This window comes from Schistocerca serialis, chromosome 2 (genome assembly GCF_023864345.2).
Source record: "Schistocerca serialis cubense isolate TAMUIC-IGC-003099 chromosome 2, iqSchSeri2.2, whole genome shotgun sequence".
NCBI classification, from domain to species: Eukaryota; Metazoa; Arthropoda; class Insecta; order Orthoptera; family Acrididae; genus Schistocerca; species Schistocerca serialis.
This window is the reverse complement of record NC_064639.1, coordinates 360200847-360214346: the sequence shown is the minus strand read 5'-3', so window position 1 is coordinate 360214346 and position 13500 is coordinate 360200847. Positions and strand designations below refer to the sequence as shown.

Here is a 13500-nt window from a genome sequence, read left to right as displayed (position 1 = left end):
ATATATGCTTAGCCAGTGGCAGAGCTATTTCCTTCACTGTCCGTTCTCCTAGAGGTGGCATTTACTCAATATTACAGGAGAATCTAATAACAGTTTATGAAACTGACCTATATTAATGTCAATACTTTAGGAGTAAAGGAAAGCGCTTACTGAAAAGTGGAAGTATTGAGTTGTTGATGAGCACACACAAAAAAGAAATAATACTTGATAGCTTTTGGAATGAGACCATTCTTGAGCTAGAGTACAGATATACACATACACTTGAGGCCTACAGGGTGCCAACTGGACGCACAAGCTGACACCATAGTTGTCTCCTTTACTCCTAAAGTATTTATATTCTACCAGAATTTTCTCTGCTGTATTTATGTTAATGTCACAGACACAAGCAACATTCGTAATTGATTCAGTGCCAAGTCCAGTCACAAATCCAACAATAAGAAATCAAATCAACTTTTCGTTGGTGCTTTATTTACTGTTCATTTGTAAAAAAGAACGTGATGCTTGCTGCTTGGAAGGTTTGTCCTCTGACTTTCAGAACAAAGAAACCACTATTGTTTTCTGAGAGAGTTATTGTATCCTTTCCAAATAATTATTTGTTGTCATTTAAAAGAAAAACTCCTTTAGTATGCTGCAAATTAAGTGACAAAGCACCTTCAGTGAATATCCGGACATGTTATACAATTTTTTCCATTTGCACATGTGTGTGTTATTGGTTTAAAACAGTTCATTGAAGTTTTTGTAATAAAATGATAAGTACTGACAGATCAGCATCTGATTCATTGCACATTCTTTATTATTTGAATATTGGAAAGAAGACAGTGTATTGACAGAAATCAGATTTTACTAAAAAAAAAAAAATCATACGAGATTTGTTCAAACCAAAAATCATACAAACATGGAATGCACAGCAGCTGTTTCTGTGTGTCAGGTTACAAAAGATGATGCAGCTGAACACTGGTAGCACTGTAGACCGTAGACATGCTGTATCAGAACAAAACCTGCTTAAATCTTTCATGTAAACCTCAGTGGACTTTACGTATTCACAATAACATAAAATAAAAGTAAGTCTCATTATCATTATTATGATATGATGAAGACATCAGTTCTTTCATTGCACATGTCCGGAATAAATGTCTCAACAGTGCACTCATGTTTTGTCTTTGGCTGCACAGCATTTCACACAATAAATGAAATGATAAATCCTATACCAACCAAATTGTAACTGGACATGCAAATTCAAGTAGCCAGCAGAACCAGAGTCATAAATGATGATCATTGTTTCTGTGTTAGTTACTGATTCGCAAGGCTCAGATTTATTCTCAGATCCCAAGAAGGGGAATTCAAACAGAAAGTTCCATTGTTTCATGGCGTGGACATCACTAAATATGGAAAAAGAAACCCATCCTCACAAAAACTGTGATGTGAAAATGATTGTATCTTTTTCCCCAGTGTAAATGATTTCATCAAAAGGTTTGTTTCAGACAGGAAGAGTGTAAATGCAGGATTTTTTGTGTTGTTTGGGACTGAGGGATGAAGATGATTTAATGAATGTGGGCAGCCAAATTTCAGTGTATTTGGTAACTTAACATCTCAGGCCACTGCAGTTGCAAAGTATTGTCTGACATTGGTACCTTGGCATCTGCCACCACCAATGTTGGGTAATTGTTTTATTATAATATCGAAAGACATTGAAGCTGAAGTGGACAGCTACGTAGCAGGTTATCACCATAGCAAATTTTTTCCTGCCTGATTTATTTCAGAGCTGATTTCCCCCCCCCCCCCCCTCCCCCCACCCAATGTTTGAACAAAAAAGTTTCAGTCTTTTCATTTAAACAGCAGAAGATCTCATCACTCTCTTGTTTTTGCTTTTGAAAATGCGGATTCAGTATCACTAACGTATTTGTCCAATTATCACTTTACAATCAAATAGGATCTGTCAGGTTAATACAAGGAAAACATCTCATCATTCGTGCAAACAATGGAAACTCAACAACATAAAGAAAAGGATAGATTGCTACTTGCCATAAAGATTATACTTTGAGTTACAGACAGGCACAACTAAAAGACTGTTACACATAGGTTTTGGACAAAGCTTTCTTCAGAGAAAGAAATCCACACATACTCATTCAGCCAGCCGAGCACACCTCACATACATATGGCCAGCACCTCTGGCAGCTTGAATCAAAATGCAGCTGTCACATTGAATGAAAGAGCAATCTGGAGGGTGTGTGGAAGGGGAACAGATAGCAGGGTATGAGGGAGGGAGGGGGAAGAGATGAGCACTGTCTGGCAGTGTGTATAGGGACTACATGGAGGCATGAGAAGACTGCCACCAGGCACAGTGTTGGGAGGCTGTCAGACTGGGTGATGTGGAGGGAGGATGAAACGAGGAGCAGAAAAGTAGAGGAGGAGGGGGGGAAGAGGAGAGATGGTGGGTGCGTTAGCAGAGGGCAGCACACAATGAGGGTGAGGGGACTTGAATAGGAAGGAGGTGACAGGACAGAGTGATGGAAACTGTTGGGGGGAGGGGGGGGGGGTATATGGGGACAGTAGGTTACTGTAGGTGGAAACCAGAATAATTTCAGGAATGGAGAATGTGTTTAAGGATAAATCCCATCTGTGTACTTCAGAAAAGCTGGTGGCGGAGAGGGGGGATCCAGATGGCCCAGGTTGTGAAACTGCCATTGAAATCAGACATATGTATTTAATGAGGACAGCACATGACAGGATTCATTGACATATTTATGTTCTTCCATTGTTGAGTCTCTGCAGTATTTTAAATTAACACCTGACCTGAAACATACTTTCAGACACCTTATATACACTCCTGGAAATTGAAATAAGAACACCGTGAATTCATTGTCCCAGGAAGGGGAAACTTTATTGACACATTCCTGGGGTCAGATACATCACATGATCACACTGACAGAACCACAGGCACATAGACACAGGCAACAGAGCATGCACAATGTCGGCACTAGTACAGTGTATATCCACCTTTCGCAGCAATGCAGGCTGCTATTCTCCCATGGAGACGATCGTAGAGATGCTGGATGTAGTCCTGTGGAACGGCTTGCCATGCCATTTCCACCTGGCGCCTCAGTTGGACCAGCGTTCGTGCTGGACGTGCAGACCGCGTGAGACGACGCTTCATCCAGTCCCAAACATGCTCAATGGGGGATAGATCCGGAGATCTTGCTGGCCAGGGTAGTTGACTTACACCTTCTAGAGCACGTTGGGTGGCACGGGATACATGCGGACGTGCATTGTCCTGTTGGAACAGCAAGTTCCCTTGCCGGTCTAGGAATGGTAGAACGATGCGTTCGATGACGGTTTGGATGTACCGTGCACTATTCAGTGTCCCCTCGACGATCACCAGTGGTGTACGGCCAGTGTAGGAGATCGCTCCCCACACCATGATGCCGGGTGTTGGCCCTGTGTGCCTCGGTCGTATGCAGTCCTGATTATGGCGCTCACCTGCACGGCGCCAAACACGCATACGACCATCATTGGCACCAAGGCAGAAGCGACTCTCATCGCTGAAGACGACACGTCTCCATTCGTCCCTCCATTCACGCCTGTCGCGACACCACTGGAGGCGGGCTGCACGATGTTGGGGCGTGAGCGGAAGACGGCCTAACGGTGTGCGGGACCGTAGCCCAGCTTCATGGAGACGGTTGCGAATGGTCCTCGCCGATACCCCAGGAGCAACAGTGTCCCTAATTTGCTGGGAAGTGGCGGTGCGGTCCCCTACGGCACTGCGTAGGATCCTACGGTCTTGGCGTGCATCCGTGCGTCGCTGCGGTCCGGTCCCAGGTCGACGGGCACGTGCACCTTCCGCCGACCACTGGCGACAACATCGATGTACTGTGGAGACCTCACGCCCCACGTGTTGAGCAATTCGGCGGTACGTCCACCCGGCCTCCCGCAGGCCCACTATACGCCCTCGCTCAAAGTCCGTCAACTGCGCATACGGTTCACGTCCACGCTGTAGCGGCATGCTACCAGTGTTAAAGACTGCGATGGAGCTCCGTATGCCACGGCAAACTGGCTGACACTGACGGCAGCGGTGCACAAATGCTGCGCAGCTAGCGCCATTCGACGGCCAACACCGCGGTTCCTGGTGTGTCCGCTGTGTTGTGCGTGTGATCATTGCTTGTACAGCCCTCTCGCAGTGTCCGGAGCAAGTATGGTGGGTCTGACACACCGGTGTCAATGTGTTCTTTTTTCCATTTCCAGGAGTGTAGATCAGTTTTTAACTAATGTATATGCTCTCATCTATATTGATGTTAGTTTCCAAACTTATGTTACAGATTTGTCTCACTCGGACACTCGTTTGTCAGTAATGCTGAACGGCTTTGAACTCCATGTTTACAACCGTACCTCATTGTATGGCAATCTTGAAAAAATTTTTGGTTTGGAGTCACAGATATTTCAGCGAAATGAAACCAATGGTTCAGGTACTTTAAATATTTTATTTGGAAATTAAATGTAATATAGCTAAACCATGTAACACTGAATTGATGAATTATTATTATTTTTTCAATTTGAATTTTGATGCAGTTACAAATTCAAGAAGGCAAGGATCTGATCATTTTTAGTGTATGAACTATTTATTGACAGTAATTACAAATTTGACATATGTTGTGAGTAGGATCAGTTTAACATTTCTGTTTGCTTGTGAAGGTTGTCATTGTGTCGTTTATATGACTAACCTGTGTTACAGATACAGTGGACATTGCAGTTGGGGGATCTGCAGATGAGACCGGTGCTCCAGGGGATAATAATAGCAGACTGCCACATCAAACTGCTGGTTTGTCAAACAGTTGGAGAGATCTTATTCCTGTAATCAAAGTCGATGTTACATGTGTAAGTGTGCACATTGCTTTCATCAATTTATATTGTAAGGCTATTTTTATTCATTGTAGGTGTTGCCTTTCAACTAACATTGAAATTTAATGCACAAACATATAAGTACTTTTTGGTGATCTTAGTGCTACTGCCATTAATTGATGAACTTATAAGTGAACTGATTCAGTTTTGGAGTATGAAAGTAGAAATTATTTGCAGGAGCAAATTACTCAAATTGTGCATTACAATGAAGCTCTTAGCTTGTACAGATAACTTGGTTTCATTATGATTTATGATCACCTTGTTTGAAAACTTGTGGGAGATTTTCTAAGAAATGACTTTCTGCAGTTTCTGCTCACTATTTAGGAAAGACTTCTTTTATAATTCTTGACACATTTTCATGAACAAGATGAGATAGTACCAATGTGATGGTTGATCAACAAGTACAACCCTTAACTGCAAACAACTATCCTTTATTCAGAACATGAAGAGCACTTTAAGTTTGATACCTTTGCACCCAATCAACCAACATCGGTTTGTTGCTTCTCATCCGATTCAGACTCGTAAACAGTACCTTTGTTGTTTGGATCCATGATAAACCTGATCTTGTTATTTTTCTAGAATAATCACTTTCCTTTTTATTATCCTCAAATTCACACAGTTTTCCTTCAAAGCCAATGTCACATTTGTGGATGGTAACATCCATTTGCTCCGTAATCAGTTCTACAACAGGGTTGCCATAAGTTCTGGAAATTATGGAAATATCAGGGAATTTCAAACGTGCCAGGGAAATCAGGGAAGTATCAGGGAAATTTGAAAAACACTGGAAAAATCTCGTTTTTGTCCCATGAGAGTAAATGGTTTATTAACTGAGATGTCATGTATCATCTCTGTCTGGGTGCAGCTGAGAACGTGTGCTGCTTCTCTACTCCCTCATTACTACTGCTTCTCCCCTTCCTACTACTACACTCAGCTTGCAGTCAGAGCTACCACCACTTCATGCCACTAGCCTAGCAGCTGCCGATGAGAGGCAGAAAGGTGTGAGGAGTGGTTTGTTTGGATCTGATTCTCACAGAAATTATTAATGCAGCAGCTAGAGAACTGGAGAAGGTGATCATGTATGCATGAGTTGTATCTGAGTGATTGTGTGGATGTGTATGTGCTCTCGTTTTTTGATAAAGGCTATGACTGAAAATTTAGTTGTGAGGGTATGATTGTCTTTTCTACATGCTTTTCTGTGGCTCAGCGATCAACTTTATGGTGAGTTGTTACCTATCCTCATTAGTACTGATTCTCAGAGTATGCCTGGTATGGTCACAGTGGCCTCATTTCATTAACATGCTCTCTGTGACACGTGAATAACTCTGTGACACATGAATAGCTGGCCACGAGTGGATTCGTGCAATAGATCAAATCCTCAGGCCATCCCTGTAGGTATCTCTTAAGGTGCTGATCTGAAGCCCATCATTTCCCACTAATGTGCAGTGGGTGCCCGTTGAATCTAGTCTTACCGATCTGCCCGCAGACCGGGTCTGTTTATGTGTGGTATAATGCGGCGGATTTTTGTGGTTTATCCATGGACCCAGGACGGAGGTGCTACTCGGCAGATCCGAGGCCACAGGTGAAAGTTTTCAGGAATTGTGACTGTCTCACTGCAAGTACAGTGTGGTGTTTTATAGACATTTTATTTATTTTAGTACATTTTGGCACTTCAAAAGTCTCTGTTGGTTTGTATGCTTAATACATATACATTTGTTGAAAGAAAAATTGCACAATAACTGTAAAACAGTAGATAATAACAGTCGTAGTAGAACCAACATTTTGTTGGCAGTCACCTGTAGTGTTGGTATACACAACTCTTCCCTGCCTTATACACTTCTGTCAAGAGGCCTACTTTTTCTGAGGTTATTTCTGAAATCAGTGCAAAGGTATTTTAAACCTGTCTTGCGACTCCAAGGAAATGCGTATTTTTGTCACCAGATGTATTTCGTTTTATTGAAATAAAATAATAACAGTGGTCTTAATAAAACACATATACCATCTGGCTTGCTTTCTCCTTATAAAAACAGTTTATTACAAATGATGTTGATGTTAATACTTCAGATTTTTGCTCACATGGGGGAGAAATACAGAAGTCCTAACATTTTTTTTGTCAACTTTACATCAATACTTACCCTTGAGATGCTATGTTGTTCAGGGAGATATACTAATGAGCAAAAACATTATGACCACATGCTTAATGACATGTTGCCCTGCTTTAGAACACAATACAGCAGTGATATGGTGTGACATGGATGGGATGAGTCCATGTCAAGTTCCTGGAGATGTACAGCTCAAACAATTCCCGTAAAATACAGGTTAGTGGTTTGTGGGTGTGGAGCTCGAACCCTGTAGTGTCCCAGATGCGTTCCATTAGGTTCAGATGAGGTAAATTTGGTAGTCAACATGAGTTCACTAGCATGCTTCTCAAGCCACTGTAACATAACTCTGGCCTTGTGACAAGGATAATTATCCTGCTGGGAGATGAAATGACTTGTAATGGTACAGGGTACGCTCTGCCATGTACCGTATAGTGGCTTGTGGAGTATCAATGTAGATGAAGATGTAGATCGCATCACTGTCAGCGAAGACATCAAGTAAGAAGGGATGCAAGTGATCTGCAATAATGTGTAAGTAGTCCACAGCTGTCATAGTGTCATCAATTACTACCACAGGTCCCATGAAAATATAGGTGTGTTCCCTATAGCACAGTACTGCACTCACCTGCCCGCATCTGTGGCATGGTGAATGTTTCGAGCAGCTGTTCACTTGGATGATGGCATATCTGGACACAGCCATTGATCTGGTGTAACAAGAAATTTGATTTATTTGACAAAGCAACATGTTGCAATTAATCCATGGTCCAGTCTCATCTATGTTACTGGATTTTCCCATTTGCAGCCCGTATTGTCACTAAAATGATTCCTCATTAATTTCTACTCTACTTATATGCTTTTCTGCCCACTGCAATTGTAATTGACAGTGTGGTTCAATCAAACCTGTAGGGGTTATCTCCTGTTGAGCTTCATGTCCAGTAATGTGCAATGAGCCGTTGCTCTGAAACACTTATGCATGCATCAGCATTGTACTCTGTCATCAGATCTGCCACAGATCACCACCTATACTGTTTTACATAGCAGACAAACGTCCAAACTCCACATTCTGTGATGAGACGCAGGTTTCCAACACCTTCTTGCCTATTTGTGGTTTCACTGTTCTTCAACCATTGTCCATAGATGCTCATGGCAGTGGCATGCAAATAGCTGAACAACTTTGCCATTTCAAAGATGTTCTTACCTAAGCATTGGGCCATAAAAATCAGACCTTTGTTGAAGTCACCTATGTTAGTGGATTTTCCAATTTGCAGCCCATATTGTCACTAAAATGATTCTTCATTAATTTCTACTCTTCTTATATGCTTTTCTGCCCACCCGGTTGGCCGTTTGGTCTAACGCACGGCTTTCAGGGCGGGAAGGAGTGCCGGTCCCTGGCACGAATCTGCCCGGCGGATTGTGTCGAGGTACGGTGAGCCGGCCAGTCTGTGGATGGTTTTTAGACAGTTTTCCATCTGCCTCGGCAAATGCGGGCTGGTTCCCCTTATTCCGCCTCAGTTACACTATGTCGCCGATTGCTGCGCAAAAAAGTTCTCCATGTAGGCGTACACCACCATTACTCTACCACGCAAAAATAGGGGTTACACTCGTCTGGTGTGAGATGTTCCCTGGGGGAGGCCGAACCGCACAATAACCCTGGGTTCGGTGTTGGGCGGCGGAGGGGTGAAGTGGACTGCAGTAGTCGTCGTGGGGTTGAGGACCACTGTGGCTGCGGCGGGGATGGAGCCTCTCCGTCGTTTCTAGGTCCCCGGTTAACATAACATAACATAACATAACATATATGCTTTTCTTACCTAGTCATGTGCTCGCAATGCCCACATGTGGCATACAGTCTCACAGTGGCCATTGGTCTAAAGTTTTGACTCATCAGTGTATTTACATTGCACAGTCTTCTTTGAGAAAGAATAAACACGAGGGCATGGTGCCACGAGGCAGTATCAGTATCATAATTTAAATGCACCACATTAATTTACAACTGTCCCTTGCTTACTAAGTGCTGGAGAGGTGATATTGAGATGAAGGTAGTCATCATCCTTAGAATGGCTAGAAGAGGTACATTGTTTAATTATGACTAAAGTTCCATCCATTAAAAGGCCAGTGCCCTGCAGGTTCTCAGTCCATTCCTGCTGCATGTAATTCCACCACGTAGGTTGTGTCACATTGTTGGGATGTTATATAAATATCCAGCTTACCTAAAATGGGTTTTCATTCACAGGATTATTGTTACACAACTAGATTATAGGTCTGAAAATTTCATCCACAGAAAAAGTGTGTGACATGCCATATGAACAGACTTCGTTGGGAAAGGGAAGGCAGGAGTGTTGGTTGGAAGAAAATGTGACTGTTTCTTACATGTTGCTCTTTATACGGTTTTTAATGATGCTCCTTCTTGATGCCTTTGCTGTGAATCACATTTGAGCTAACAAGGAGAGATCCCCAGGGGTAGGATTGACTTTTGAAACCATATGTACACTCTTTGACATAAAACTCGACCGGCGGCCGGCCGCTTCAGAGGCTAAGTCCGCGCCGATCGCGACATGGGACAAAAAAACTGGCCACCTCGCTAATTCTCTAAGTCCGGTTATCTGCACAATCTGGCAACACTGTAGACTGCGGCACTTCCTGGAGGAAAACTTGTCCCATGATAGAGAAACCCTAGGCTGATTATGCCGGTGGTCTAGCGGTAACGTGCGTTGTTTCTGTTCATAATGTCAGTGGATCGAGAGCAGCTGGCATAAAATATTTTTATAGCCTCTTCTGTCTGAATGCTGAAGACGTGAATGTAATGGTAGCGCAGATTCAGTCTATTTCGCTTTGTGACACACCGGTATCAAAATTTTATCCAGTAACGATTTTGCGGCAGATTTCCTGCAGACTGTCCTCCTCTGGACGCCGTATGCGGCAAAGCTCCGGGATCCATTTGCTGGCTACTGGCAGCGGCCGTGGCGACAGCAGCGGCGCTGCACTCCCCCCGTTCTTTATCGAAAGCGCCTGCTACCGCTCATCGCTTTTGATGATTTAAAACGCTTTATTATTAAATGTTGCTCCACAGAAAATTTCTACAATTTCCATTCACGCTCAAAAGCAACAGAGACAGACGCCCTGATTAGTAGGCGGGTATTATATTACATTAATCGGCAAGAGCTGAGTATGGCCCGAAATTAATTTTATAGACTGGGACGAAATTAAACCACCTCACTACATTCGATGAATTTATAAATGCTTCATACTTCGTTTCTTTTCCTTTCAAACTCAATTATTTGTGCAACTTTTGGTCAATGTTTGGATGTTTTCGTCAAGCCAGAGTGAGCGTCTGTGGTGTAAAGTGTACTACAGTTCATGTTTCATTCCTTATGGTAAGTCTATGCGATAAACTGTGTGAATACCTTGCAATGCATGCTCTGTAGCAGTGCAGGAACACTGCACATTTGGAGTTCCATGTATGGGTTCATGAAGTATTTATTGTTGATCGGAAGTGATAGTTAAGGTCATCAGATTTAAACCAGAAAACTTTGTCGTTTTGAAGGTTTCAGAGAACGGAAAGGAATTGCTAACGCCGGTGTTAGAAAACGTCTACAGTTAAATGCTATTGCAAAAATTTAGAAGAAGGGAACTATATTAATGAACATGTGCACTTCATAAACAACCTTCTGACATGTTAGACCTATATGACGAACAAAGCTCAAATTTATATCGTTGACAGTCGGTTTCAATCTTTTCAGGACCTATTTTACAGTGAAGCACCTTGGAATTTGCAAAGTCGAATCGGACGAAGGTTGATGTTTAAAGGCATTCTTCAGATTTCGCATAAGAAATTTTTACTAGCAGTTTGCAACTCCATTAATTAAAATGGAAAGTAAAAGGTTGTAGTCAGCGGCTTCTACTGTGATTCGAACTGCTATGTCTTATAGTACAAGCACTGCAAAGCACAAGGGAAACTCTGAGCTAACGACACACTGGCGGCCAGAGGCGGACTATAGTCACTGCGATGTTGCCTGAGCCTCAAAACGCAACCTTAAACACACACAGGAGGTGGAGATTAATGTTTTAACGTCCCGTCGACAACGATGTCATTAGAGACGGAGCACAAGCTCGGATTAGGGAAGGATGGGGAAGGAAATCGGCCGTGCTCTTCCTAAGGAACCATCCCGGCATTTGCCTGAAGCGATTTAGGGAAATCATTTGAAACCTAAATCAGGATGGCCGGGCGCGGGATTGCACCGTCGTCCTCCCGAATGCACACACAAACAGGTGTTACTTTTGTGAAGAATGCCGTTCTTGGAGTCCAGAAATTAAATATACTTTCTAATTGTGTCATCTTGCAGTGGATTATATCGTACGAGTCTTCGATGTGGGAAACGAATGTCAAGTGAATTTAGCGAGGTAACGCCGACCTACACCCGGAAGTAAATGCACTATCAGAGTGTTGACAAATACTTGCTACGACGCTGCCATTTCTCGGCTCTCTGACGAGGCAGCTCTTCAGCGAAATGCTTGCCGTGATTCTCCGATACGGTTCTTCAGAGTGGAGACGCGCGCGCACGTTTGGTTTTTATGCGGCGTTCTCCCCTGATGGTTTCTGACGTCGCCTTGTGGGCTGTCTACATATGAGACATTCAATTATCATTAATCCAGAATGATACAAGTTTCAGCTTCCGGCGTGGAAGAAGGCTGTTGACGCCGACATTATATCATTTCAACGTAGGGAAAGCAAAACGGATCATTCAATATTTCTCATTCAACATAAAGCATGTGAGATAAATTTCCGTAACGTTCATAATCATCTAAAAATACAAACGAAGTAAAAATACACCGGAAGCTTATTCGAATTGAATATAATGTAAGATACCAAACGCTTTGCACCTCGATGTCGAATTTGTCCACTTGCAATCTTTTGCAGCATACACATAGAATGTCATGATTACCACGAGAATGAAGAAATATGTTGGTAAGGATGGAAGCAAGAAAGGACACAGTCAACAAATATTCTATTCCTCATGGCATACATTTCATTTGACACGTAAGAAGAGGTAAAGCGGGAATTTACTTTCGTTAACACGAAAGATATGCCGCACATATTGATAACGAGGAAGTCTGCGTCTTCATACGTTTCCTTAGCAAATATCAACTTTAAATTGCATAACGCAAACATTTTTAACAGACGCGAATTAATACCCAGCATCTATTGTCCCTGTTAACAAACGACGAGAGATGTTAAATATTGCTTCTTCACAAGTAACTTACTTGAAATGCCGTGAGGTAAGAGAAGTCAGCTACCGAATTTTTCTCCACCAGCTGCTCAGAATAGCATCTTGAACTTACAGTCATCTCGCAAATAGTTCTGTGTCTCACTGGGAGTTAGAAACGTCAGATATCGTTAGTGTGGACAGCGAATGAAAATACATTAAAAATCAAAATTATTATCCACCAGCAGATAGGTGTTCTCATGATAGAGCTTGATAATACATAATTAAATCTTTAGTGCCGGGCCAGGATTCGATCCCATTCACGCGTAATATGTGAAGGTGTTGAGGAATCTGCAGTTTTGAACAAACAACAAATTGTAGCCGAGCTGTATTGCCACGAAGGGATCAAATTCCGCGTTAAGGGCGGTCTGAGTTGCATTCCCAGTTCAGAACCAATTTTATCGACATACAGAAGCTCAAATAAAAGATGGAATAAGTGTCCTGTGACCATACATAGCGTTTGTGTCGTCACTTGAAATAAATAACTAGTATAAGAAAGGTTACTGGTGATAGAGTTTCTACATGTCGCCACTCCAGACTTTATTGTGGTTCAACCTACCGTCTACTTGGTAAAGAAGGAATATCATCTTTAATGTGAATTTTCAGACCACGCAGCCATTATATCTCCTTCACTTGGTGTAGCCAGGAGAGAATGGAATCTGTCTCTCCCTATCTAAAATCATTGACAGAAGTGGGAATCGAACCCAGACCATAGGTATAACAACCTGCCATCCGTCCAACAGACCACGAAATCCTCTTCTCTGCGAGTCATTAATAATAACAGTAATAATCGAATTATCCGGCAACTTCACACTTCACAGTGGATTTTCGCGAACTAAGAAATTTGCTGAATTTGTGAAAAATCAAAATGGCTTCACATCCTGCCTATGATGCCTAGAAGAGTCTTTACATCCTGCTGACATGAGAATAGCATAATCTCTGCGTCAGAAGCTTGCTTCTACTTGACCATTTAATAGACTCGCATTTTTTCCACCGTGACTAATTTTGTAAGCTAAGCACATCATCCGTTACAGCACACTCCTGGGGCTGGGCAATGTGACCACAATGGTCTGGTAGAACGAGCTATCACAGGTGCAATGCGTGGGTTCAGGCAGCAGATGCATCACGAAGATGTGCAGGGAGAGCGCATCGTGCCATAACATGTCAGAAAAATATTTTATACATTAGCCGTCGTGTGGTAGTGATATTTTATTCTTCTTCAAACTTTGACAGCTTTAACTCAGAACATG

At 42.5% G+C, this 13500-nt stretch overlaps 1 protein-coding gene across 1 annotated transcript in view; it reads left to right on the top strand.

The window, feature by feature from the left end:
• Positions 1–13500, top strand: part of LOC126457180 (transmembrane protein KIAA1109) — a 507473-nt gene that overhangs the window by 39755 nt on the left and 454218 nt on the right. Inside the window, exons 4-5 of the mRNA XM_050093265.1 lie at positions 4314–4460; positions 4727–4869. Coding sequence (XP_049949222.1) covers positions 4314–4460; positions 4727–4869 — 290 coding nt within the window. The remainder of the gene's footprint in view (positions 1–4313; positions 4461–4726; positions 4870–13500) is intronic.